At 38.1% G+C, this 14893-nt stretch overlaps 1 protein-coding gene across 1 annotated transcript; it reads right to left on the bottom strand.

The window, feature by feature from the left end:
* Positions 1–7228: 7228 nt before the first annotated feature.
* LOC135436886 (ficolin-1-like) lies at positions 7229–8068 on the bottom strand. The gene has a single exon (XM_064694653.1). It carries the CDS (start codon positions 8066–8068, stop codon positions 7229–7231), a length of 840 nt encoding a protein of 279 aa, XP_064550723.1.
* Positions 8069–14893: the final 6825 nt, after the last annotated feature.

Here is a 14893-nt window from a genome sequence, read left to right as displayed (position 1 = left end):
CTTTATCGAGAACAACGAGATGAGATTGAGATTGAGATTGACGTTTAAATATAGCGCGGACAGGCAGTTGGGATTAGTGAACGCATCTTAAGGTTTTATGATGCCGAGGAATTTGGTACTTTTTTTTTTTTGTCAAATATATCGTGTTGGCCACAAAGTGTTTAATTTACTGATAAATATTTTTATGCCACAATAAATAATCCAACAACATTTTCATGAGGTACTTGGCCAGCGCGTGGCCGCCAAAAGCCCATAAAAAAAAATGGTGGCCAAAACCAAATTCACGTTCTCATTCGCACTTGTGTCCTGCGGACAATTACAACATTCGCTTTTTACACTCTGCTCGCAGAGTGCAAAAGTCTATATTGGTTTTATGCAACTGTGTTTGAGCCAAAACGGTTCAAAATTTAAAGGCTATAGCCTTTAAGTTTGAAATATATATTATAAATAAATATATAGTTGTACATATATGAGACTTTATCATTTCGTGTCAATATTTCGATCCAATTCCCAAATATCGATAAAAATCAATTTTGACACTTGATTTCTTAAGCTTATCTCGAGGATTATTAAAGCTGGAGATGCCAAATTTGGTATAAAGGTTCTCGAATAGTAAAACTTCTTAGGTATAACTTCCTTATATAACTTCTTCGTATAACTTCTTAGTATAACATCTTAGGTATAACTTCTAAGTATAACTTCTTGGTATAACTTCTTAGTATAACTGCTTGGTATAACTTCTTAGTATAACTTCTTAGTATAACTTCTTCGTATAACTTCTTAGTATAACTTCTTAGGTATAACTTCTAAGAATACCTTCTTAGCATAACTTCTTGGTATAACTTCTTAGGTATAACTTCTTAGTATAAGTTCTTAGGTATAACTTCTTAGTATAACTTCTTAGTATAACTTCTTAGTATAACTTCTTAGTATAGCTTCTTTTATGCCCTCTAAAATTGAAAAGAAAATCAGACATTTCATAAAGATCGGACTTCACATACCGATCCACATGGAATCTAGAATTTGTATAAACTATTCTATTGAATTTATTATGAAATTATAATTAATTTATCAACGATAAACTCTTTCTTCAGCTTGTCTCCTTTTATGGGCCTCTGAGCGAGTATTATGCAGTCGTTTACACCCGACTGCAATATTCTTGCTTTGCATATACCACAGGCTGGAGTCGGACAGGGGCAGGGCCGGGGGGTTGGTCTCCCGACTGCTGTCGTTGGTTCACTGAACTCGTAAAATGCTGCTTCTTCTTCTTTTTTTGGCAATGCCCAAAAGTGAAAGTGGCCAACTATGCAGTCGGGCAGCCCATTAAATTGCAGCCACAATAAAAGGCAACAATTACGAGCCAACAACTTGTCTTTGTCTTAGTATGTGTGTGTGAGTGTGTGGCTGTGTGTGAGTGTGTGTGTGTGTGTGTGTGTGTTAGTGTGTGGACAGTAGCTCAATTAAACGTACAGCTTTCAATCTCGAACTGCACTCAAATTCACACTCTGTCAATTGAGCGTCAAGTGGGGCAAAGTAAGTCACAAGCGCCACGCCTTAAATAAAGCCACTTTTGTGTGGTTATTTTTATGATACCCTGCAGCCATTAAAAATGGCTATAAGGGGTATAATGTACTTGTGCAAATGTGTATGTGACAGGCAGAAGTAAGCATCTCTGACCCAATTTTTGATCAGCATCAATAGGCGAGTCGATCTAACCATGTCCGTCTGTCTGTCTGCATGTATAAATGCAAGGATCTCATAACCTATAACAGCTAGAGACTTGATATTTTAAACGTAGGTCCTGCTAGTGCTCGCGCACTACGAATTTCATTCCGATAATCGATAACTTGCCCCTTTTCCAAGTTATCGATAATAATCGATATCGAAATCCTGCCTTTTTGGGCAAATCTCGTTAGTTATAAGAGCTAGAGTCAGCAAACTTGAAAGGTAGCTTCTAGAATTGTATATAATCATATATCGAGTATCTTTCAGGGGTTCAGGCTTCAGAGTATCTCCTAGTCGGGAGCTCCTACTGGTTGTTGTTGTTGCTGTCGCGTAAATTGTCGGCAGCAGCAGCAACTGACATCAGCAACACGCTCTTGACCACGCCCCCTGAGCGCTTTATGGGCGTGCACTTGTCGTCCTTTGTGGCAGCGGTGACAAATTAAATGAAATGCCACAGCAAGTGCAGCGGCCCCTTCACCCCCCCGCCCCTCACATACCTCCCCGTCCTCGAGTGCCACAGATTGTTAGCTGCGTTTGCGGTTGGGGTTCTTGTTCTTGTTGTTCTTGTTGTGCAGCCTCAAGTTAACGGGGCACTGCTCAATAATCCGAACGGAAGTGCGGCCAGCGCCATTTTTCAATTTGTACGCGCCGGAAATAACAATGCAGTCGCCGGGGCAACTGCTAATGCCAAAGTCCTGAGTCCTGCAGTCGCATTCCGCGCGACAAAGAACCCCTCACAGAAATTGAATTGTAACAAGTGCGAGTGCGCTGGCCGAGTGCGCCTGACTAGCAGATACCCTGTAGATTGCTGCCCCGAAAACAAACATAAGACGAGATTGGGCTTCTTCCTGCGTGAACCCTACAATTCTCCATCTCCTTAACTGTAAATTGATGCCTATATGAAGAGTGCAGGTTCAATAGAAACTTGGTAGGTCGCCAGTTCAAATCCAGAAGCAATTTTTAAGTTTTCTATTGCAGTTAGCAGAGCGTCGGCAAACTTAAAAAGAGGTTGAGGGATCGAACTCCCGTGAAGATCAACTATGTAAGTTTTTGAATTAAATTGGAGCAAATTTATTTATTAAAAAACAAAGAAAAAGGTTTTGTCAAAAAAAAAGGCAAAAGCTGAAGACAAAATATTAAAGATTTGATATAAAATTAGAGCAAATGTATTTATTCAATAAAAAAAAAAGAAAAAGATTTTATTTTCGTTTTGAGTCTAAGCAAAAGTCTCCAGATTCACGCTCAAAGCTGCCTCTGCCAAACAGTTTGCACAACACCAATATGCCCTCTTATTTTAGACCATTTTCATTATGTACAGGGTATAAATATGGGTTGGCAGTTAATGGCAGCTTATTGCATTTCCCACATGGGGCTGCGGATCAAGCTGCGTCGATTGCCGTCGACCTGCCTGAGTTAGCGTGAAATTTGATAACCTTGAAGGTCAGCCGAATGTGAAAGCCACATTAGCTATGCACATACGTGGATATTCCAATATAGTCCGGGCCTGATATATATATATATATATTTACACATTATGTACACACACACATATCGAAGCAATTAAAGTGTCTTTAGCGAGGTTGACTTTTTTCTCTCCCACTTTTTTCTGTTGCTGTTTTCAATTTCCACGCAATCGTAAAACAATAGCGAATGCTATCTATGCTATATGGTCGTCTATCTCTCTGTCTGTGCGTGTGTGTGTGTGGGTGTGTGTGTGTGTGTGTATGAATTCTCATGGCAAACAAATAAACAAACAGCTAGCAGACAACAGCGACAGCAGCTGCCGAGTTTCCCGGCCCGCAGCGATGGTCGCATCTTTCAACAACGCCGCCCGTCGCCCGCCCCCTTCCCTTTCCCACGCCCCCGACCCCTGGCGCAATAAAATGCCTGCCCGCGGGGCCTTATCAATGCCAAGCCAACGTTAAATACTTGCAATGCGACATGGCCACAAGCGAAAGGATAACATTTCAGGCAGCTTCTCGAGCGGCAACTTTAACTTGAACTTTCGCGTTAAAAAGCGAGAAAAAAACGAATTGTCGCTGGCTGATAAAAAAGGCAGCTGAGACAGAGAGAGAGAGAGAGAGAGGCAGAGACCGGGCGCACATTAGCCGAACGACCCGCTCGTATGAAGATCTATGCGCATATCTGGGCTTATGTGTGAATAGGTATACGAGGTGGGGTCAAAGGGTCATGAGATCTCGACTGATTGCTGGGAGAAAAGAAAAACTTGACGAGAAAGTGCCAGAAAAATGGGATACATTGCAGTTGTGGGAGGATTAGTTGCGAAGGGAAGGCATATGCATATATACTATTAAATGTTATATACTTAATCTATAAATACTATATAGTCTCTATATACGATATTCTTGATCATTAGCTTCCTACCATGTCGCTCTGTCGCTCCCTATGCCTTTACCTTATATGAATGAGAGGTGCCAAAAATGGTTCTCGTACTCAGACGAAGCATATTACAAATTATGGTATATTCTCACGTTTCCCACAAATCGATAAATATCGAAAAATGGGATATACTGGGATATACTTATGTAAGCATTAGTTGCAAAGAGCAGGCATCTGCCGTTCCAGAAAGTATATATATTGTTATATATACAATATTCTATATATAATATATATATATGCTATATAGTCTCTATATACTATATTCTTCAGCATCAGCTTCCTACCATGTTTCTCCCTATGCCTTTACCTTATATGAATGAGAGGTGCCAAAAATGATTCTCGTATTTCATATTCAGACGAAGCTTATTACAAATTATGAAATATTCTCAAGTTTTCCACAAATCGATAAATATCGAAATAAAGTCCTACTTCTTTTTTAAGCGTATTATGTAGACAATAAGCCCATCTCGAGCTAGAGACTGCTTCCCTATTGAATACTCAGAGCAACAAATATATTTCTTCAAGGGAGTATATGCTCAGGATTTCCAAAAATCGATAAATATCTATTTTTAGCCATTTTTCTCCTTTATGCCATTTTTATTATAAGCGTATATTGGCAATGTAAGCTCTTCTCCAGCTAAAGACTAAAAATATATATGATCCCTTATTAAATACACAGATCAAACAATATTTGTCTTCAAGGATATTTTGTATATAGACAGAACAAAATAAAATCTTAAAGCATCAAAAACTATAACTATAAAGGCAGAAGTTATTTAAGAATGAAATTTTAGAAGTAGATGAGAAACTGATCTAAAATTTCAAAATTATAAGACTATAAAGATAGAAGATAGATTTAATAATTAAATTTTCAAAGTAGGTTGGCTTAGATGCACTCTTTCTTATTTAAACTATTAGATATATATATAGAGATAAATTGATAGAAGGACATAAATCCCTTCAAAAATGTCTATTCCTGTTGGTTTTCGAGCACATCTCGCTTGGATGTACAAGACATACAATGGCATTGTTTGAGAGTTGAACAAACAGCCAAACAGTCGCAGTAAATGTAACTTTAACGGGCAAACAGAAGACGACTGAGAGGCGGGTTTGTGGTGGAGGCAGAAACTCCGGGCTGGACACAGAGAAGTCGCATAAATAAAACGCAAGCGGCAGCAGGAGCCGCAGCTGCCGGCAAATATCCTTGAGATGCAGCAAGGAGTTCAGCTGGAATCCGAGTTATGAAAATGTAATTGAAAATAGCAGAGCGTGAAAAATTCGCAAAATGAATTTATCGCAAATACTATTTGCTCGGACTATTGAGTTATTCGAAATTATTAAAGCCAACATTCAATCAATAGACAATAAATCAAGGGAGGAAAAACCCGGGTAACAGGCACCACAACAAACAACGAAAATAGTTTCCAATTAATTGCCATTCAGCGGGCAATTACCACGAACTGGCCGTGGAATATGTCAATTTGTGGTTATTCTACCCTGAACCCAATGAAAATTGATAGGAAGGGCATATAAGCTGTGTGGAAGTGTTTGCCACAGGCGGGTTGAAGTATGTCCCACTCTGTTAAGGAGATATGCAAACCAGGTCAAACAAAAAACTCATCGATCTCAGAAACTATTTATTTTATTTTTATACCCTGAACCCATTGACAATGGGTAAAAAGGGTATAATGTATTTGTGCAAATGTATGTAACAGGCAAAAGGAAGCATCTCCGACCCCATAAAGTATATATATATTCTTGATCAGCCTCAATAGCCGAGTCGCTTTAGCCATGTCCGTCTGTCTGTCCGTCTGTCTGTCTGTCTGTCCGTCCTTATATATGAACGCAAGGATCTCATAACCTATAAGAGCTAGAGCTGTAGGTCCTCCTAGTGCCCACGCAGATCGAGTTTGTTTCCGATATTCGATAACTTGCCCCGTTTCCATGCTATCGATAAAAATCGATAACGAAATCCTGTTTTTTGGGCAATTTCGGGAAATAATAAGAGCTAGAGTCACCAAACTTGACATGTAGCTTCTAGAATAGTATATATATATCAAGTATCTTTCATCTTATACCTATCGTCTGTTGGAAGAAGGGTGTTCAGGGTATCCCCTAGTCGGGATCTCCCGACTAGAACCTCTTACTTGTTCCACCTGTCCATCTGATCAGCTGGAATCTACAAACCTGGAAAAGACTTTTAATATGGTTTCTCTAGCCAACAGCCTACTGAGACGATTTTATTTGCATCCAACTTTATATAGAAATAAATAAAAGAATTTGTTATAATATTGAATTCTATTTTATTAGAATTTGTTTGATATGCGTCGATTTTAATATATTTGTGCCAGTTGTTGTTGATTTTAGTTGGGATTACAGCATCTGAATTTATTTATGAATAAATTGTAAAACAATTACAGATTTTGTACAATAATTGCTATACTTATTTGTTTTTTATTTCATTTTCCATTGCTTTTGGGGCGTATAAGCATTTTGACTGTCTTCAAGGAGTAGTAATTATCCCAAAATATGGCATAATATTTGGACACCTTGTGATCATAGTATTTGCCATTTAAATTGCTAAAAAGAAAAACAATATTAAAACAAGTAAGAGGTTCTAGTCGGAAGCTCCCGACTACGGGATACCCTGGACACTCTTCTTCCGACTGGCGATAGGTATAAAATGAAAGATACTTGATATATATATACTATTCTAGAAGCTACATGTCAAGTTTGGTGACTCTAGCTGATTTTATTTGCCAAAATTGCTCAAATAACAGAATTTCGATTTTTATCGATTACTTGGAAACGGGGCAGGTTATCGACTATCGATAACAAAGTCGATCTGCTCGGGGACTAGGAGGACCTACAGCTAAAATTTCTCTAGCTCTTATAGCTTCTGAGATCCTTGCGTTCATACATAAGGACGGACGGACCGACGGACATGGCTATACTGACATATTTACTTAATGGGGTCGGAGATGCTTCCTTCTGCCTGTTACATACATTAGCACAAATGCATTATACCCTGTTGACCCATTTTCAATGGGCTCAGGGTATAATTAATTGCATATAAATTGTTTTGACAAAGCCCTGGCGATCATTACCTGGCTGTATAAGAATCGTACCACCAGCCACCGCCATATTCGATTGCGCAGTTTCCAGAATTCAAATTGTCATTGTCACGATCGTATGTGGTGAACTTATGATCTTTGTGGTGTTGCAAGAGATCATCTGTTGCACTGCCCTCAGATTTTCCCAAGGTGATCAAGGTGTATTGGTCCTTCTCGCCAGAAATGGCAAATTGTGCGTATTTTCTGTAATTGATGTCACCATCAAATCCTTCCATATGTATGTAGAGCTCGTGGAGTTGGGCGCGCGTCAATCGATGAATCTTTTCAAGTCCTAAGAAAAAATCACCATGAAAGGCTCCAAAGCCTTCACGGCATGTGGCCCAATCCCTATAGAAATCCTCCTTGCCATTGATTCGCTGCTGGATAACCGTCCAGCCAGGACCTGCTGTCGTCCTATCACATAGTACATCGAAAGGACCTTCTTGATCCGGGCTAATCTTATGAATACCCGGCGCATCAGCAATGTCGGTGCATCCACGGTAAACGGGCTTCTCTTCGCAGCTATTTAGTTTCTTGGCACAAATGTTGATTTCGTTTTTGAGTTCGAATTGGATTTGTTGGGCCTGTTGATCAATTGACTTCTTTTGTTTCTCCAGCTGCTCTTCATAGTTCGCGATTTTCATGGCATTCGAATTAAGTTTACTCATTTGCTCTTTTAGCTCTTCGATACTCTGTTTGTAGAATTCATTCTGAGCTCTCAGCTCCACGATGACCAATTCGTGATGTTGGCTAAGTTTTTCCCGCAGTTGCTTGATTTCCCTGTCTTTGCCATCAACCTTATTGTCATTGTTTTCAATTTCCTCCTTCATCTGATGTATATACTTCAATAACGGTCTCACAGCTTTATAGGTGTACTCTCCACATTGTTCCTCTGCTATTCTGGTTGCCACACAAGACTAATAAAAAGAGTTTGATTTTGCGTAAAAACATAGATAAATTATCTGTTTTTTACCTCATTTTCGTTAGCCTCAGCTTCAGCTATGATCAGTATTAGGCATACAAATATAATTAATATGAACATAACACATTTCATTTTGATAGCACTTTGATTTTGGAATTGAAATGCGAATCTCAACCGTACTTATACTGAAGTACGGCAATCATTCGGAAGCTCGTCTGTCCAATATTTTGGCGATTTTAAGCGATTATCAGTAGGTCGGTAACTCAATATAAATAAACAAAAGGCATGGATCAGGGCTTAAGTGACCTTCATTGAACTGTTGATAGATTGCAAATAGGACAGTTCATTTGCTTTGGCTTCTTCTCGCTATCATCTGATTTTAAATTCAATATACATATGTGCATATACATACATACATTCTCATACATTTATATATTCTCCTATACCATACCCAAATCGAGTTAGTCATTTTTTGCTCGATATCATCTCCCATTTTCATAATATCAATAAATATGGATTTCGAGCATAAAAGCCTGATTCCACTATGCTTAACATTTCTTACATTTACAAACTTCACATTCTCCGATTCCATTAGCAAGTCTCCGTTGTCGATAACATGTGAATGGCAAAAATACCGCTTCTTTAAATAAACAGCTGATCGGTTCGATTTAGACTATAACTCGAAAACTTTGAGATTTAAATAAACCAAACTTGGTATAACTTATAAAATAAATAAATATATAATTGAAGGTTCTCATATAGTAAACACATAATGGGAATATTTAATTTTTCTGGATACCTTTTCCCTTTCACATTTCCCAAAATAAGGAATTATTTACTTATAAGGATAGAACCTTACAATTTGATATGCATATTCTTTTACATGCCACATTTAAGCACCATACATTTTATAAAGATCGGACAATATATACCGAACTCAATTCTGGAAGAAAAAGAAGCGCAATTCCCCGCAAGAGTCCTGATATGTGATATATGTACATATATATGTGCAGAAGAAAGCTAGAATGATTGTAACAGTAAGGTTCAGGGTATCTGCTAGTCGGACAAACCCGACTAGAGCACTCTGACTTTTTCTAAAAGCAATTTTGTGAGCCATCAGCCAAGAGCCACTGGCACCACCGCAACCACTCGGTGGCTACAATTGAAAAACAAGCTTTTGGTTTTACGGCGCTTTGTCCTTTGTCCTTTTCCTGTTGTTCCTTGTTGTTGTTGTTGCTGCTGGTTCGACACGAGCGCTGTCCTGGCATGCGAACTAGTTAGATTAATTTAGCCCGAGTCACAAATACAATTACGAAGTCATTTCAATTTATTTAGCGTATGGCACCCCAAGCAACAACAACAACAACAGCAAAAAATAATATAAAATAAAGCCTCAACGTTGAGGGTGCCAGAATCGAATAGGAATAAGGGAATTAACCGAGAGACGCAGCCGGAGCAGGAGCCGGAGCTGGAGCAGGAGCAGGAGCAGCTGTTGGAGCTAGGGCTGGAGCTGGAATTGGTCTGGGCTTCTTCTCATTAAAGGCGAGGCTTTAATAAGCGCTTAAGATCTGATTGTAATCTAGAATTATTATATTTCTTTTTATTGTCTTTATTTCACTTTTACTTTCTATATCCTTCCAGTGGGTATTATACTTTTAGCACGACTTGTGTAACGTGCTCAAAAAGTATTCATATGCTTCCTGAGAATTTCAGTTTGAAGGATGTGAACTTAAAAGAAAGAGTATCTAGTGAGGATTGCCCGAATAGGGAATACCTTAAACCTGCTTCTACCAACACCAAATGTAGCTCACACTATGAAGAGGGAAGGGGAGGAGTCAGCTATAAAATTAAAGAATCTTGATCTATATATATATATATATATATATTCTATACATACTATTATAGAAGCTGCGTGTCGAATTTGTTGAGTCTAGCCATAAAACCCTAAAAGATTTGCTAAAAAACAGGAATTTTATATCGATTCTTATCGCTATCTCTTAAAACTTAAAACTCTTGTCATAGTATTTTAAATCAGGATAAGAATAATAATTTTGAAGTAATATTCTACAGCTTAGGCCTAGCTTTAGCTCTTCTTTGTTCTATTTAACCGGTTCAAGGTTCGTCTTATGGTTAATAGAAAATTTGAGTTCCAGGCTCTAATTATAAGATTTCCTCAAACCCAGCTCAGCTATTGCGTGCTTCATTATTACCATATTATCTATATTATGTTATAAATTGTGTGTTTTTATGTGTGTGTGTGTATGTATGTGTGTGAGTGGGCGTGTGTATTTGTGTGTGTGCTAGTGTACTTATGTATTTATGTATGCATGCATGTTTGCTTTCTAATACCAAAACGCAGACCAAGCCTATTTTTCGCTGTGCTGCAAATATAAATAAAACAAATTTCTACCAAGTGCTCTTCTCCTCGATTCTCAAGAATGCAAGTAGGCTCTGCAGTTTTTCATGCTTGCTAGCTAAGTGCAGTGCTTTTTTTTTATTTTTTGTTTTAGTCGCTGTTATTTTTGTATTTATGTATGTATGAATGTATGTATGTATGTATGAATGTATGTATGTATGAATGTATGTATGTATGTATGTACATATGTATGTATGTATGAATGAATGTATGTGTGTATGTAGGTATGTATGTATGTATGTATGCATGTATGTATGTATGTATTTATGTATGTATGTATGTATGTGTGTATGTATGTATGAATGTATGTGTATATGGATGAATGTATGAATGTGTGTGTGTGTGTATGTATGTATGTAAGTATGTATGTATGTAAGTATGTATGTATGTATGGATGTATATATGTATGTATGTATGTATGTATGTATGTATGAATGAATGTATGAATGTATGTGTGTGTATGTTTGTATGTATGAATGAATGTATGAATGTATGTGTGTGTGTATGTATGTATGTATGTATGTATAGATGGATGTGTACATATGTATGTATGTATGTATATATATATGTTTGTATGTATGTATGTACGTATGTAGGTATTAGGATATGTATTAATACATGTACGCATGCATGCATGTTGCATATAAACAAAACAAACATGCATACATGTAAGTACCAACTGGCATACATACTATATATAGGACACTTCAAACTTCTCTCAATATCGAAAAGTGTGAAACACAAAGATCTTTGAAAATGTGACCTGATGGTAACCAAAAACATTTCATGTAAAAGTTTTTCGCGCTTTTTTCACACATGCGAGTGAAATTTCGCAAAATTTCCCCATGTTGGGCTGTTCGTTGTAATCAGTCAGGACAAACAGTTGTATATATAGAGATATATTCATTATTCCTAAACTATAGCATACTCATAATGCGGTAGCAATCGATTAAAAGTGAATGTCTTACTTTCCATTTATCTACTTGGGTATTTAATCTACGGCAATCCGATAATTCCCTTTATTTTTTGCTTCTCTTTTTAGACAGCTCTGCGATTTGTCAAAGTAGCTGGCAAGCCCACTAACTGGAACCATTATGGAACGATAAATTGATTAGATATGCGTATGTGTCTAGTAAATATATATCGTAATGTGCAATGTGTGCGAGTGTGTGTGTGGGTGTGTTTATATCTGTGTGTGTGTGTGTGTGTGACAACTTTCTTTCCTTCAGTTGGCTGTGGCTGCTGCTGCTGATGCTTATTGCTGCCTCAAATTGCCATTTCAATGTTAATTTTATTAGGGTGTCAGCTATAAATTGCCTTCAATCTTAAATACCATAAAAAGCGTTACACTCTCACACACACACACGCACGCACACATACGACATATTCGCATTTTTAGCATATACTATATATATTTATATCCAGTCGAAGTCCAAAGCGCTCAATTTCCATTATCATCAACAGCTTTGAACCTTATTCAAATCTCAGCTAAATTATACCAAATACTTGCCACATAAACATGCCAATGTGTGCGTGTGTGTGTGTGTGTGATGTGTGTGTGTGTGTGTGTGTGTGTGTGTGTGTGTGTGTGTGTGTGTGACCCCATCTCTAGCCTGTTTTAGGCCAGGCCACAAGTTATCCATCACACTCGACATGAACACGCTCGCTCCGCATGTAAGCAGTTGGGATTCGGTCGTAACCATAAACCGTTCGAGATTTACATGCCCCGTGCCCCGCGTCCCGTGCCCCGTGCCCCGTGCCCCTCGACCTCATGTTCTTGCGGTCGCAGTTGTTGCCACTCGCCGCAGATGGGCGCGTGTCCGGAAACGAAAGCAACTAAAACCCGGAAATACGAACGTCTGTAAATATTATAAACATTTATTTGAAATATTTCACTGCCTATTTATTTATTTATTACTATTTCTCCTCATGTTATATATTAGTTGCCTTTTAAGCTAGCTTAGCGCTTACTTTTATTTATTTATTTATTTAATTATATATCTCTATATATAAATCAGTTTGTCCTGACTGACTGACTGATTAGTCACACACACAGCCCAAACTGTAAAAGCTAAGAAATGTTCACTGTTGTAACCATTTATGATGAAGCTGCACGTTAAGATGGGTAAATTTCGCGTAATTCCACCCGCATGTGCGGAAAAAGCGCGAAAAACGTTTGTATGTAACTTTTTTGTTTACCATCCGATCGGCCTCAAACTCATTTTCAAAGAAATTTTGTTCAAATTCATTTGATGGGTGTTTCGGACTTTTTGGAAATTTCATCCCTCCTTTGGAATTTAATGAATACGTGTTTCAGCGATTTGGGAAATTCCACCCACGCCAGTGGTAAATTGGCGGAAAACTTTTGTATGAAAGCTGTTTATTTACCGTCCGATTAGTTTCAAAATCATCTTCAAAGCTTTTTGAGAACATTAACCTTATACGTGCCACGGTCGAGGCCGGGTTATACCCGTTAGTTTAATAATATAATAATATTAATATCACTTTTGTGTAATTTAGTCTCTCTGACCAACGAGAAGCTGCTTTTTTTTATAAACAATTAAATACATCTTGTCTTTGTGTCAAGGAAATGCCGCCACGTGCCCCGCACTAGTTGTTAAAGGTCTTCGTCCTTTCCCGCAGCTGTGCCACTTGGGGCAGCTCCTGTGGCAGCTGTGTTGTTCATGAAATTGAAACTGTAATCGAATCGGAGCGAAAGGCCAGAGTTTGTTTTGCACTATTTATGATTTTCCATATATTGATAGCCCGCACTCGACAGTTCCATCAATTTCAACTTTCGAGCGCTTCATTTGTCTTTCTACTCGACAAAGTTTTTATAAAAAAACAATTATGCCCGAAAATGGAATGGCCAAATGGCCAAATGGCCACTAGCCGCTGGTCCCTTGGCCAATTTGGCTTTATTGGCCTGCACTGACTCATTCCGGGCCGGGTCGGGCTGGGCTCTGTTGGCCATTGTCAACATCGTTAAAGTCGCATTTTTAAGCCAAATGTGGCACAAAACTGCCTTGTTATGTCATTTGGGTACATTGAACCGAAACTCCGGACATCATCACATGACAGGACAACAAGCCGAAGACAAAGGACAAAGCGACAGGAGCAGAGCCAGAAATGGAAACAGGAGCAGGAGCTGAACATAACCAATATGCTGTGCACATAATGAATTTATCAAATTAATCAAAATGGCGCTGCAAAGAGCGGAAGTTCTTGTTACTGTCCCCCCCCCCTCTCTCTCCCTCTCTCTCACTCTCTCTCACTCTTTCTATGTGTGTGTGTGTCTATGTGTGCGTGTGTTTGTGTGTCTGTGTTTGTTTGCGTGTGTAATACAATTAAGCATCAGAGGGACTTGCGCAAAAATGGAGATTTAATAAAGCCATTTGGCTGATGGGCAGCCTCTAGTGATAATCGCCAGTTAGCCAACACTAGAGATTGCAGCCAGGGTTGTCACCCAGTCGAAATATTAGAATTATAGTTTGAACTAAGTTCTTGACTTATTTTCTAAGTGTTTCTTGTTGTTTAAATCTGACAACAAAATATGTATATAGAGCAAATACCATATAAAGACATAGGTCAAAATGTTCCACCCCAATCCCTCAAATATCCCACATAAACATAGGTCAAAATTTCCCACTCTTATAGCTCGGTCAAATCTCATCCGATTTTCACGAGGTTTGGCTCTTTGTTCATGGTTTGACCTCTAAGTTAATTTGGCATCCAAATCTGACAACATTATTTTTGGTCAACATTCATCTAAAAATGGTACCCTTACATATCCTATGTAGAAATAGGTCAAAATTTCCCATACCCATAACTCGGTCGAATCTCATCCGATTTTCATAAGGTTTGGCTTTTTGTTCATGGCTTGGCCTCTAAATCAATTTGGCATCTCAATCTGGCAACATTATTTTTGGTCAAAATTCATGTAAGAATAGTACCTAGAAATATCCCACATAGACATAGGTTAAAATTTCCCCCACCCATAACTTGGTCAAATCTCATCCGATTTTCAAAAGGCTCGGCTTTTTGTTCATGGTTTGGCCTCTAGATCAATTTGGCATCTCAATCTGGCAACATTATTCTCGATCAAAATTCAAGTGGAAATGGTACCCTCAAATATCATATACATATACCCATAGGTCAATAATTCCCACTCCCATAATTATATAATAATAAAAATTAATATATGTAAATATAAAACTTAATTAAATATAGTTATAGACAATTAAAGCGGGGTATATACATATTTATTGTCAATGGCCTCAGCATATTTGCAAAGATTTGTGATAATTTCTAATCTTA

The sequence above is a fragment of the Drosophila montana genome, unplaced genomic scaffold, assembly GCF_035044405.1.
Source record: "Drosophila montana isolate Dmon_TW-CO22-7 unplaced genomic scaffold, ASM3504440v1 contig_3733_1, whole genome shotgun sequence".
NCBI lineage: Eukaryota > Metazoa > Arthropoda > Insecta > Diptera > Drosophilidae > Drosophila > Drosophila montana.
Note: the sequence above shows the minus strand (reverse complement) of the source record. Positions and strands in the feature narration are given on the sequence as shown.